A 14528-nucleotide genomic window follows, 5' to 3' on the forward strand; every position below is an offset into this window, starting at 1 on the left:
CACTGTCCCCCTGCCAAGTGAACTTAAAATATTCAGTAGGGGTGCCTCAGTGGCTCAGTCAGTTAAGTGTCTGACTCTTGATCTCAACTCGGGTCTTGATCTCAGGGTCCTGAGTTCAAGCCCTGCATTGGGCACCATGCTGGGTGTGGAGTCTACTTAAAAAAAAAAAAAAAAAATACTCAGTGAATCTCAGTCTTGGTGGTATATTCCATGTTTAACAAACAGCATTTTGTAATTCAAAAGTGTTGTAGGGGGCAATAATCCTAATTGCAATTAAGGAATTAAAACCCATATACTCTATTCTGACAAAACTGAAAGGATAAAAATTATTCTAATTATTCTATATGGAAACGGGTCACTTTCAACATGCTTGGAAACAGGTGTAGGTGGAAGATGTGTGTATACACGTAGGTGTGTACACATGTGTTACGCACACACAAGACAGAAAGGAAGGCAGAGAAGGTAAGACAGCACAAGTAAGGGACGGCAAGACCCTCCGAATCAGTAGGAAAACCACTGGAGAAGGTTGCTGCAGACTGGATTTCTGGTCCCGTCACTGACAGCCAGACGGCCGTGCCCTCTCATGGGCAATTTACCAGCTCTAGAAGTATTTGGACTTAACGACTTCATCTTATAGGTCTAATATTTTAGGATTTTTAACCACTCAAACCAAAGAACTGAAAATCTACTCAGAATAATTTTTATTTATATATCCTCTTTTCATTTACTCACTTCTAACAATTAAGAATCATATACAAAATCATGGTCTTCGTTTTCAAAGACTTCTCTACTCGGATCTTCCAAATTCATGTAAAATCTTTACAGGAGTTAACAACTATTAATTATATGCAGATGATAACAGATGGGAAGAAAGCAGAAGCTCAGCAGAGAGGACAAGTCCAAATCAAATGTGACATAGATGTACTTCCTAGTATAAACAACAGCCAAAATATGGAAAGAGCCCAGATGTCCATGGACAGATGAATGGATAAAGAAGATGTGGTGTGTGTATACACACACAGACACACATACGGACACACACACAGACACACACACACACACACACACACACACACACACACACTGGAATACTACTCAGCCATCAAAAAGAACAAAATCTTGCCATTTGCAATGACTTGTATGGAACTAGATGGTACTATGATAAGCAAAATAAGTCAGTCAGAGAAAGACAAACATCACAGGATTTCACCTATATGTGGAATTTAAGAAATAAAACAGATGAACATAAGGAAAGGGGAAAAAAAAATAAGATGAAAACAGAAAGGGAAATGGGAGAAGATATTCGCAAATGACATATCAGATAAAAGGCTAGTATCCAAAATCTATAAAGAACTTATCAAACTCAACACCCAAAGAACAAATGATCCAATCAAGAAATGGACAGAAGACATGAACAGACATTTTTCCAAAGAAGACATCCAAATGGCCAACAGACACATGAAAAAGTGCTCAACATCGCTCGGCATCAGGGAAATCCAAATCAAAACCTCAATGAGATACCACCTCACACCAGTCAGAATGGCTAAAATTAACAAGTCAGGAAACGACAGATGTTGGTGGGGATGCGGAGAAAGGGGAACCCTCTTACATTGTTGGTGGGAATGCAAGCTGGTGCACCCACTCTGGAAAACAGTATGAGGTTCCTCAAACAGTTGAAAATAGAGCTACTGTATGACCCAGCAATTGCACTACTGGGTATTTACCTCAAACATACAAATGTAGGGATCCGAAGGGGTACGTGCACCCCGATGTTTATAGCAGCAATGTCCACAATAGCCAAACTATGGAAAGAGCCAAGATGTCCATCGACAGATGAATGGATAAAGATGTGATGTGTGTATGTATCAATGGAATATTATGCAGCCATCAAATGGAATGAAATCTTGCCATTTGCAACAACGTGGATGAACTGGAGGGTATTATGCTGAGCGAATTAAGTCAATCAGAGAAAGACATGTATCATATGATCTCACTGATATGAGGAATTCTTAATCTCAGGAAACAAACTGAGGGTTGCTGGAGTGGTGGGGGGTGGGAGGGATGGGGTGGCTGTGTGATGGACACTGGGGAGGGTATGTGCTATGGTGAGCGCTGTGAATTGTGTTAGACTAACAAATCAGACCTGTACCCCTGAAACAAATAATACATTATATGTTAACAAAAAAAAAAAAAAGGAAGGAAGGAAGGAAGGAAGGAAGGAAGGAAGGAAGGAAGGAAGGAAGGAAGGAAGAAAGAAAGAAAGAAAGAAAGAAAGAAAGAAAGAAAGAAAGAAAGAAAGAAAGAAAGAAAGAAAGAAAGAAAAGAAAAGAAAAGAAAAAGAAAGAAAGAAAACAGAAAGGGAGGCAAACCACAGGGGACTCTTAACTCTAGGAAACAAACTGAGGGTTGCTGGAGGGGAGGTGGGTGGGGGGATGGGGTAACTGGGGGATGGACATTAAGGAGGGCACTTGATGTAATGAGCCCTGGGTGTCATATGCAATTGATGAGTCACTAAATTCTACCCCTGAAACTAATAATACACTATATGTTAAATAAATTGAATTTAAATAATTTTTTAAAAATAATAAAAAAAATTTAAAGAAGTGAGTTTTAAGCTGAGCTTAATAACTTCAAATCATACTTCCATGAAGGACCAGGCCCAGAATTATACAGAATTCTGAGGAAGAAAAATCAAGGGAGAAAGGAGTAGTCAACAACTGGCAAACCTGACATTGGACAGGGACCCCAGGATGCAGACAGAGTGAGACATTCCAGTTCATTAATATTTACAGCATTTCATCCATCCACTGATGTGCAAATGTCAAAATTACCGGGGTGTGAAAATCAGAAAAACTTCCTTTCTAACTTACTTATTTCAGCTATGAATACCTCTAAAACCCTGAAGTCCCAGGCAGAAATATAATACCTGGCTCTCCTCTAATTTAAGACCTATAATCCATCACTGTCGGAATCCTCATTTATATTTAGTGTTTTATCTCGATAATCTCTGAATAATCTCTTTATACTCACTATCATTACCCTAATTTTGGATCTTAAACCTCTGCACCGGCCTCAGAACTGCCCTTCAGAGTAAAGCACTGTGAATCCTGTAAAGGGACAATAACTGAGAACTCTAGAATGTTATTCTAGCTCTGGCTCTGACTTTCCCTCTGGTTATGACCCTGAAGCTCCACACATCTCGAGTCTCTTCCTTTCTTTTTTTTTTTTTAAAGATTTATTTATTTATTTTAGAGAGAGAGCCAGAGAGCAGGGGTAAGGGCAGAGGGAGAGAGAGTCCCAAACAGACTCTGCCCTAAGCATGGAGCCCAACATGGGGCTTGATCTCATGACCCTGGGATCAGGGCCTGAGCTGAAATCGAGTCAGTCGCTTAACTGACTGAGCCACCCAGAGGCACGTCAAATCTCTCCTAATTCTATTGCCATTACCCTCAAATCAAGTCTTGTCATTTCTTCATCTGACCACTGCTTAACAGCTGCCCCCACAATCCTTCAACGATCCAGCCCCCAGAGAAGGCCCCAAAATGAAAACCCCAACAGGTTCTCTGCTGTTTATAACATAAAATCTACAAAATCTAAATTCCTAAAAATATAACTTATGTAACCTTTTGGTCCAGCTTTTGTCTACTTTTCTGGCCTCATCCCCTACATGCCCTTATTCACACCCTGCAGTCCAGCAATACAAAACTTCATGTAGCTACCATGAGATTCCAGGTTCTTTTACCTCCTATCTTCCCTTTTACTTCCTCTGGCTAGAATCCTTTACCCCAGCTATGACTACACACTTCTAATTAACCATCAAGGTTCAGATTAACTGTACTGTCTGCATTGGGATGGGTTTCCCAGTCTCTCCCCTCTTCATAGGCATGAAACATGTTCTCCAATTCCCTGTGGCTTGTGCAGGTATCTGTAGATTTACAATGCTCAGTGTTTTATTTTGAGGCCCTTAAAGGCAGTGGCTACATTTTATTCCTATCTGTGGTCTCTTTGTATAGCAAGAGTCAGTAAGAATGTTTATTTCCAAAATAAGGAAGCTGAACAAAATGATGACTAAAATTCTCTCTACGAATAATAAAACAGAAAAACCGTTCCTCAAAACAGCAAAAATGATAGGTTTTCCTGTTTCTTTGAACATGAACTATAGTAAATTAAGGGTCCCTTCACTTCTTCCTTTACCCTTTCCTCCTCAAAACAATACCTTGTGATAAAATCCACCATCTGAGATTTAGGGTTAGGGGCTACTCTCAAGTTAAGAAATGCAATTTGTGAGCTTTTTCAAAGCACATTAAAAAAAATAATAAGTCATTGTGCTGGAAGAGACTTTAGATGCGATCTTTCCATTTTTCTAACTATTAAGAGAAGACTGAGAAAGAACTTTTGTTAGATGCAGAAGTTATAAAAAGAACTGAGGGTGTAATTCAGAGCTTTCCAGAAGATTCTGCATCTCCCTGAAAAGCAAGAGGTTCAAGGAAAATAAGAGCAGCAAACACCACCAGGAAAGAGGAAAGGAATCAAATACAACTCATAACGTTCTTTGATAGCCAGTATTTCACTGGACTCCCCCAAACAACCTATAGGCAAAAGGGACAGAGATTATTTTCCACATGCTACAGGGAAGGAATATAGACTCAGAGAGGTGGAACAAATGTCTCAAAGTCATACAGTTAAAAGTGTTAAGAATTCATACCAGAATCCACATGTCCCAAAACTCAGAAAGTGTTCCATCAATGAACAAAAATTTTCAAGTCAAAGGAAACTATGGGATAGCCACTACAGGATTTATAATCTAATAGTGAAAGGCATGAGAGGGACAGACACAGAGTCTTCTTCCCTGCCCTGGTTGCTGACTCCACAGAGAAAACCAGTCCCAGCATGACTCCCTCCCACACCCCAAAGCCTCACAGGTCTTTGTAGCGCTTCTGGAGCTGAGCCTGAGCTTTCAGATCTTCCTCCTGAAGCTGCTTAGCCACCTGGAGATCATGTTGGACCAAACGGTTCCGCTGAATGTTCGATGCCAAATGATGCTCAACTGGACAGAAAGATTGAAGAAAGGAATGACAACGTTGTGTTTTTTGGGTTTATGCCTCACAATAACTGAAGAAGAGCTTTTCCATTAAAAAGAGCTTCATATCCACTTCACTGTATGCTCTCAATAATGCTATATAACAGGCAGCAGAGGAATTACTCTTATCTTTCCATTAATAAAAGTGAGGATCAGAAAGGTTAAGCAATTTGCCCTTGGTCCCATGGCAAACAGTGGTAGTACCAGGTCTTCCACACATATACTCTAAGGCTAAGGCCAAGGCTCCTTCTGCTCCACCAGCTGACACTCTCTTTATAAACTACATTTTTCAAGACTTAATTTTTATATTGACACATGAATGATTTTCAAATTACATATTCACAAATATGTACTTTTATATAACATGTATAGCTTAGATTTAGCTTCCATAATTACATACATAAATATTAAGAAAAATCCACAATCTAGATCCTGCCAATGCCTGGAAAGATCTGGTTCAGGCCCCTCTTCTAGGGGAAGGAAAAGACGCCAGATAGTGCCTCCCTCCTGTAACACTAGGGCAAGAGAAAAGGTTCAAGTCCCTCTTTTCCTCCCACCTACCCAGCAGTCTCCTCCTCCCTGGCAGCTGCCATACTTCAAAATACCCAGAACTTCATTCTCCACGCGGGTGACATTTGCCTAGATAAATCCCTCAGGATAGAAGGACAGTGTGGCCTGGTGAATCTGTTCTCTCCTGCCTCACCCTAAGAAACCTGCCTCAAGCTACCACTAAAAAAGAAAACAGGAAGAACATAATGAGGGCCATTACTCACTCTCTTGTTCCTGCAGGCTGTGGGCCAGGGTGTGGTCCTCTAAGACAGCAAAATCTCGGCACACTGCAGAGGATGAAGGAAGAAAAGCAAAGAAGACTCATCGGTGATATTTTAATATGTTAAAAAAAGAATTGTTTACTTCAAAAATAAATTCAAATATTTTAGGATGATCAACTTTATAACATGCAAATGCAAAACAGTGACTAGTTAGTATTAAGTCTTCATTCACAAAAATCCACATAGTACCTGCTCAGTGCCAAGCACAGGGTGTCATAAAATAACGGTTAGCTCTGGTCCCTGGCCTAACTATATTAACCACAGAATCAGAACCCAGAGGTCCAGAAATTCTAATCCACACCTATTAAGAGAGGGCAAGAACTGCTGCCATAATACAAGAGACAAGAACGTTCTGCATACTGCAGCTGAGAGAAAACTGAGTTCTCGCATGGTCAGAGGAGTTAAGAGAAATCTAGCCCTTGCCTCAGTCATCTGGGGTTGAGGGGATCCTCTCCCAGAGACTGACATCTAGCCTGGTGTCCCTAAGGAAAAACACACCTTTATTAGTCCCTCGGACTAGGAAAAGATCTCTACCTCAAGGATAATCACATTCTTTAATGCATCCACACCCTCAGACATGAGTTAGAACTGGCTCCCCAGGTCTCTCTAAATGTAGAGCTCCCTAAAATGAATCTGTATACCAAAAGAAAATAGGAACCTTAGGGGATACAGAAACCTGCCCCTAATGTTGCCTCGATTTGGAGATCCAGGCAGGAGCACTCATTGGCCTATCTTTTTAGAAGCAAATGAGAAGAGATGGTCTCCAAGGTCCACTCTACACCAAAATCCCTGTTTCTTAACACAAGCACATACATAAAACAATACTTACGAAGGACTCGTATCATGAAATGTGCTTTTTATTTGTTTGTCTGAAGGACATGTAGTTTAGGTGATACCTTCTTACTCTATTCCAAACATGTAACTCACATTAAAAAAGGAAAATTCCTCAAAGCCATAAACTACTAAATAGGTAGGACTCAGAAAACTGTACCATAGGAATACCAGAGGTTATAGATTTCTTTCTGCGGCTCTGGATTTGCCTATGAGGACATTTAACTAAAATGGAATAAAGAAACACATCTTTGCCATTCTTAGCACTTACATATGCTGACATATACATTCATGTAGCCCTGTACCGGAGAAATAATGCAATAAAAAAGTAGGTAGATCTTGGGACATTAAGGTTACTCCAAAATGGTTTTACGAATCATTTCTGCCCAAGAACTATTTAAACTATATATGACCTGTTTACCCCTTGTTCAAATGCAACTGTGAAACTAGTAATTCCAGTAGAAAGTCCTATTCTTTAACATCAGATATATTCTCAGCAAATTCTAACAACTGTGTCCCAGATCCTAGTCTGTATTTCAGAGAATGAAAGTGCTTTCAAAATGAGCTAGTTAACCCTTTCAATTACTAGGTGAGGAAAATGAGGGCCCGAAAGAACCAAGGACTTACAAAGTTGTATGCAGTTTGTTCGTGACGAGGCGAGAAGCCAGTGCCTGAGCCCGAAAGAGCTCTTTCCTTTCCTGACACCATGAAAGCTCTCCTGGACTTGAGGCAGACCAGGAGGCTGGGACAGGCCAGAGGAGACATCCGATACTGACCAAATGCTTAGCTAATTAATAGTAATTGATTAAATGGCTAAGACATGTAGGATTTAGTTCCCAGAAAACAAATATTCAGAATCAATTAACGAAAATGGATGTAATCAAATCTTGTGCAAAAGAATGCTATTTTAATATGCTGCCTTATTATCTGAGGTGCTTTTACTGTACTACGAAAGTTTATGTCTGTATACTAAAGTCAGTATTAATTTTAGATTAAGATTAGATTGATTGTTGAGATTAATATTTTTCAATTCATGGATGGCAACCTATTACTAGGTCATAAAATCAATTTACTAAGTCTAGAAAAAGCATTTAAAAATGAATAGGCTAGAGAACAGAGTATAACACACAGCAGAGGCAACTATGGTATGGAGAAACTTTTTCAGTTTTACACACATATACACACATGTACACACACAGGTATATATATATACATGTATATGATATGTATTAGGTCACAATATAAAACATATTTCATCCTGTAGGTTACAGTAAAAAAAACTTAAAAGCCACTTCAATTTATGTTATCAGGGCAGAAAGTTTTATGTCAAACAATATATTTTATATATTTTTAATGTCATGCTGAATAAAATTAAAAAATTATAAAATTATTGCAGTTTTCCACGTGGATAACCATATGAAGAACTGCAATAATTTAATATCTTTTTCTTTTAGTCAGTGCAACATTAAAAACACAATGCTTATGGATATAAACACCTGTAATAAAAATGTTTTTAATATACAGCACTGACACAAACTGAATTTAGAATTGTGCTCACCTACAGAGAGAGACAAAGGGCAGGAGCGTCTTTGCTATATCAGATGAAGTTCTACTGCTTTACGAACAAAACAGAGAAGACTAAAGCAAATAAGGCAAATATTAACATCTATTAAATTTGACCAAGAGGTTTGTGGGTTTCTGTATTTCTTTTGGTTTTTGAAATTTTTTACATATTACATTTTAAATTCTATAATTAAATACAAACTTTTTAAAAATCTACATCTTTAATTCCATCAACAGCATATATGGCTAAATCATAAACCTGGAGACACACTAACATAACAGGTACAAGGAGTTTATGAATTACCAGTTACCATAACAATGACTCTTCTCAATGATTTCTTAATATTTAAACAACAAGAACAAATTATATTCAATTATGGTGATTTGATCCTAAATCTTCTTAGAGCATATATGGGTTAGGGCTTGAGTTAGAAGAGAATCTAGAAGATCTTCAATGACTACAAGGAAGTGCACACACTCATACACAGAGTTGTACTGTCAATACACTGACTTAGCACTTCAGAGTTTACTAAGAACTTCCAAATATATAATCTCATTTATACCAAGTATTATGTGTTTAATCCAGTTTCTTCTGCATCCACTCGTTCCCTTCAAGATGTGCCTCTGTATTCTTCACAGCATGACTCTACTACAGGCTGGAAAATAATCACATCCGGCCAGCTTTGTAAATCAGTAATCAGACTGGCAATTATAGAAAAATTTCATAGCCAGGCCAAGTTCAGAGCCTAGGTCTTTGCTCCTTCCCTAATCTACTTCAAAGTAAACAGTATAAACCTTACTGAGGGTAAACAGAATAAATTCACCATACCTGACCTTTCTCTGCAGGCAAATTTAAGATGTACCCCTGGAGGGGCACCTGGGTGGCTCAGTTGGTTAAGCATCTGCCTTCGGCTCAGGTCATGGTCCCAGGGTCCTGGGATCGAGTCCCACATCAGGCTCCCTGCTCAGTGGGAAGCCTGCTTCTCCCTCTCACCCTCCCTCTGCTTGTGTTCCCTCTCTCGCTGTCTCTCTGTCAAATAAATAAATAAAATCTCTAAAAAAAAAAAAAAAAAAGATGTACCCCTGGACCCTGAACTCTTATCCTCCCACTTCTCAAACTTTCTCCCTCCTATGTTCACTTTCACTCACCCAAATTCCAGGCTGATCTTGCCATTAAGGCAACGCCATCACTCCGCTTCATTCCTATTCAGACTTCCCTCTAACCCCAAATATTTTCCCCACAATTAGGGCCTAAGTCTCTTTTGAAAACTGATAACCATGCAATTCTGCCTCCTTGCTTTTGAAGAGGATCAACAGAAAGAAATATATTTATCCTTCAATTCAAATACACAGCTGCCTCCACAACCAGTTGCAAACTCTTCAGGGGAGGGACCATGTGGGACTACTCTCTGCGCCTTCCACACAATTAGCATTGGATGTAGCATGCAGTAACACTTCATGAGATATTTATAGAAAAAAAAATGAAGAAACACTGGTCAAAAAGTTAAAAAACAGTAAAAATGCCACAGACAAAAGAAAACAATTTTATGAATAGAATTAAGCTTGTTGTTATGACAGCATCACAGAGACTTGTAAAATTTTCAAATATCATTTAAATAAAAACTAGAAACCTTCCCACCCATTCCCATTAAATGAAATAGAGTTTTAGTGATTTTTTTAAATCCAGATATATACATGTAAGTATACAATGAATTATTTACATTAACCCAAGCAAATCTCAGAAATAAGTGGGATTTTTATACACACACACACACACACACACACACACACACACACTCCCCCCATCCATTTTCCTTGAAGAGATTTTCATTCATTTATGAATCTCCCTAAATAAATGACATAGCATGTATCTAGTAAACACATTCATTCGACAAACACTTGCTGAGCTCTCTTTTAGGATAAATAAATCATCTCCAAGCCATCAAGAAGGTAGAGATGACAGAAAAGTACATGAACATAATATAATTTAATGTTATAAACACCTACAGAATATTCTTTGAAGGCATAAATAATGGAGGAGTTATGCTTGTTATGAAATGGAGGTAAGTATAAGGAATGGGAGCGACTCAGACAGAGGTATCAAGAAACCTTAAAGTAGCTAGCATACAAAACAAATTTCAAAGGAAGGTTAAAATTCTTATAAGGGCAAAAGGGGTAGGCATTCTCAGTGGAGAGACCAATTAACTCTTCTTTTTTTTAAAGATTTAATTTATTTATTTGACAGAGAGAGACAAAGAGAGAGAGGGAATACAAGCAGGGGGAGTGGGAGAGGGAGAAGCAGGCTTCCCATGGAGCAGGGAGCCCGATGCAGGGCTCGATCCCAGGACACTGGGATCATGACCTGAGCCAAAGGCAGACGCTTAACGACTGAGCCACCCAGGCGCCCGAGACCAATTAACTCTTACTAACCAAAAAAAACAGTGAAGAAGTCATTCCCCTTCTGTCCTTTTACCCACATCCCAAAACTTCCTGAAAATACAATTCTAACGAGTCAATCTTTACAAGCTTCCACCCACATACAAATGCCTGGATTAATAATACATTCCCTAGAAACTATTTCTTTCAATGTGTCTGTATTGCCTTTTATGTTCTGGTAGCTTGTGAATTATTCTATTTTTGCGTAAATGCTGTTAGCAGCAGATGAAATACATACTCATTACACTGAGAGCAGGGATGATACTTGCTTTCCTTTGTTCTGTACACATGAAAACAGCCTCTATGATTGAGGATGATATCCCAGACACACATTTTGTCTTGAAAAGTTTGGTAATGACAGGCTGCCGCAGCTGATGCTGATGAAGCACTTTGTTGATGACAATGCACTTTCATATTTATTCCTCCTAACCACCTGAAGGTAAAGGTTTCATCAATATTCTCATTTTATTTATGAGGAAACGAAGGCTCAGAGAAATAAAGTGACTTGACCAAGATAGCCCAACCCCCAAATAAACAAACGAATTGGAAACCAAACCAAGTTCTTCTGACCCCAAATATTTCTGCTCAAAGAACTCCTGGAGGAAGTAATGAGTCTATAATTCATTATGTCAGAAAAGAGTAATAGTAAATAAGACAAATCTGCATTCGGTTCTCTGAAATAGCAGATACAAAAGAATTTAGGTAAGGCTGGTACATGTGCTCAGAAGGTGGATTCTAGGTCCCCAAATAGAGCAATAAAAATGGGACCTCAGAGAGTCTCCTAAAAAAAATGGGACCTCATTTATTTTGTCTATCTATCTCCCAAGAATAAGTCTGGAGCAATCAGTCTGTGTTCACTTCTGAAAAACAAGGGCAATAAAAAGTTCATTTGCAGTGTTTCATGGGTGATCTACAAGAAAATCCCTCAGCTGTGAGTACGATGGGAAATTCTGAGGAAAATCTCCCTTTGGAATCTAACCATCTCCCCCCACGTCCCCCACTCTCCATCCAACATCAATGAGCTTCCCTCCCTTTGCAAAAACAGTATTAATGAATTTCAGACTAATGTGTCCAAGAGATGCTGAAGACAATTTGAATGAAGAAATAACACATGTAAATCCTTATGCCTTTGTTTGTTGCCCTACAAAAGGAATGTCTCCCTAATTTATTAAAGAAGAGTCTCTTTTCTTTATTTAAAGCTCTAATAAAATTGCCTGAGTAGAAGAGAAATGGGATGCAGGAGAAATTGTAAACAGCTATCACCCTAATGACATTTTCATCCCCAACAAAGTTTACATACATAGGGACTAAGAGTATACCAATATCACCACCACTGATACCAACACCAAAATGAACCCCTACCCCCAGTACCACCACCAGCCTGGGAGCTTCTTAGGGATGCCCAGCTGCAGACTGTGGACACTCTCTTAACCATCTGCCCCAATAATGAGTCCCAAAATAGCAGACATAGCTTTGAGTCACTGACCACTCTGACAACTGAACTTCCCTTTCAGGCAGAAGGTTGAAACAATGAGAATAAGATCTCAGTGATGTTTGAGCAATTAATTTACTAGCGAATAAAGGGTAACTGAAACCTTTGATCCTTCTGACTTTTAGTGTCCTAGATGTCCATCCTGTTGAAATTAACAAAATCCAAGTACCGTATGACAGAAGGAGGAGAGTGGCACCTAATTCTGGCTGATGAAAAACTGGTAAATGACATTGTGTTCTGTCCTCATTTACTTCGTTCCTAGTCAAAGTCACCAATGGCAGGACTACTTTTCTGATCAAGTCTCCAAATCTCCTCTTCTATCCCATATACTATGGCTATCCCCTCTGTCTGGAAGATACAGGATCCTTCTGAGAAGAGACCCATGATAGAATTAAGTCAGACCCACTTTTCTGTAATAGTTACCCTTAGTATACCTGCCCCCCTTACTAAAATACCTGCAAAGTGCACACAGATTTCTGTAATTCCTTTATGAAAGACAGACTTTCACCCAAATTTTGTACAAATGATTGAGTCAAGTACTATTAACCAATGTTTCAACTGTTTGGGGATTTTTATGGTTATTGGTTTTGGTTTATGTTTTGGTTGGTTGGTGTGGGTGTGGAACACAGAGAACAGGAGAGTCTTGCAAGTCTGAAGGAAGCTTAGTCACCATAACACAGATTGTATGAGTGTCTGCCTGAGGCACCCCTCCACTGTCTAAAAAATTCATAATCAACTTTCAAAACCCTCATTCAAATGTCATTTCTCTATTTATTCAATTGTATAGAATAAAACCCAAACCATCACAACTGACTCTCACACACCCAGCAGATTCACCTATGCTTTTTTCCTTCCCCCTGGTGATTTCACAGCATATAGTAAATATAGTACTATAACACTAATCATATTATAATTACCTTTACCTATCTGTTTCCCCAGCATACATTCAAGATCCTGCAAGGCAGGAAAAATATTATGGGTCATTTTCTCTCTAACATTTATCACAATGCCTGAGATAATGATTTTCAAATAAATACTTGTGGAAATGAGGGCTCCTAAGAAAAAAGATGACTAATATAAATAACGTGATGTACAATTAAATATTGCATTTTTTGCAGATATGAGCCATCCTCACCTTCCAGCTCACCTGAAAAAAGGCTGAGGAGTTGCATGTCTACCTACATTACTTAAAATGACAGTAAAGGGGCGGGGGGGGGGAGCGCTGCATGGGTGGCTCAGTTAAGTGTCCCACTCTTGATTTCGGCTCAGGTCATGATCTCAGGGGTCATGAAATCAAGCTCGTGTCAGGCTCTCCACTCAGCGGAGAGTCTGCTTCTCTCCCTCTCCCTTTGCCCTTTTTCTTGCTCGCTCTCTCTCTAAAATAAATAAATAAATCTTAAAAATAAAATAACAGTAAAGGGTTTTTGCTTCCATCACCCAAATTACAGATATATGTATTATAATGGATAGAAGCTGATAGAATCCTAGAATATCTAGAAAGGTAGTACATTCAGACAGATGGTCAATTCTTGGTCCCTTTAGACCACAATTAAATGCATAATGCAATTAATTAAGAAATGATGGCTCTGAGAGTTGGAATAACAATGCCAAGGATCACACAAGTTAAGTGTTATTTCTAAGATGAGACCCCCAGACTACGAAAAGTGTGTCTACACAGGAGGATATGTGTTAAGCTAAATAACCCAAAAGGATGTATAGGATGTACATGGCATTTTGAAGCAGAGAATGCAATCTGTACTAAGGTGCTGATAGGAATTTTCAGAATCTTGGAGCTAGTGTCCTGAATCACTTGAGAAAAAGTTCCTCATGTCTTCAGAAATACTCTACAGTAGCAGGCTGCCAAACAGTCCTGAAAATTAGAAAGTGTTAGTAAATTAAGGTAAATGAAAACAGGTCAAGGTTGGAAGAAACAACAACAACAAAAAAGTCAGGGGATCTTTGTAACAGAAAAACATCTTCCAGGTGAATTATCCTGCCACAAACATTAAAGATAGAAAGCTACCCTTTTCATAAAAAGCTCTACAAGGACCAGAATAGTGTAACTCAGGATCTCTGCAAAGTTTACCAAACACCTGGTCTGCTAAAGCCACTGCTTTAGTGAGAGCACCAAACTGTCTTAGAGTATCAAGAATCTTAATCTCCTATGAATATCTCTAAGAATAATAAAGGCCTTGGATGACAGGCCAGGCTTCCTAGTTTCTTCAAATATTTCTAAACTTCAAACACTGGTCATAAAAATGTGTTGATTCATCACTTTCTTAAAATTATAGAAACT

The 14528-nt window shown here is 38.8% G+C and overlaps 1 protein-coding gene across 1 annotated transcript in view; it reads right to left on the minus strand.

The window, feature by feature from the left end:
* The window catches only part of CCDC50 (coiled-coil domain containing 50), a 70810-nt gene that overhangs the window by 35303 nt on the left and 20979 nt on the right, over nt 1-14528 (minus strand). Inside the window, exons 2-3 of the mRNA XM_088025047.1 lie at nt 5854-5916; nt 4921-5047 (exon numbers count right to left, since the gene is read on the minus strand). Coding sequence (XP_087881173.1) covers nt 4921-5047; nt 5854-5916 — 190 coding nt within the window. The remainder of the gene's footprint in view (nt 1-4920; nt 5048-5853; nt 5917-14528) is intronic.

The sequence above is a fragment of the Eumetopias jubatus genome, unplaced genomic scaffold (genome assembly GCF_037043125.1).
Source record: "Eumetopias jubatus isolate StellerSeaLion01/CBP00866 unplaced genomic scaffold, mEumJub1_p1.0 scaffold_1, whole genome shotgun sequence".
In the NCBI taxonomy this organism is placed as follows: Eukaryota; Metazoa; Chordata; class Mammalia; order Carnivora; family Otariidae; genus Eumetopias; species Eumetopias jubatus.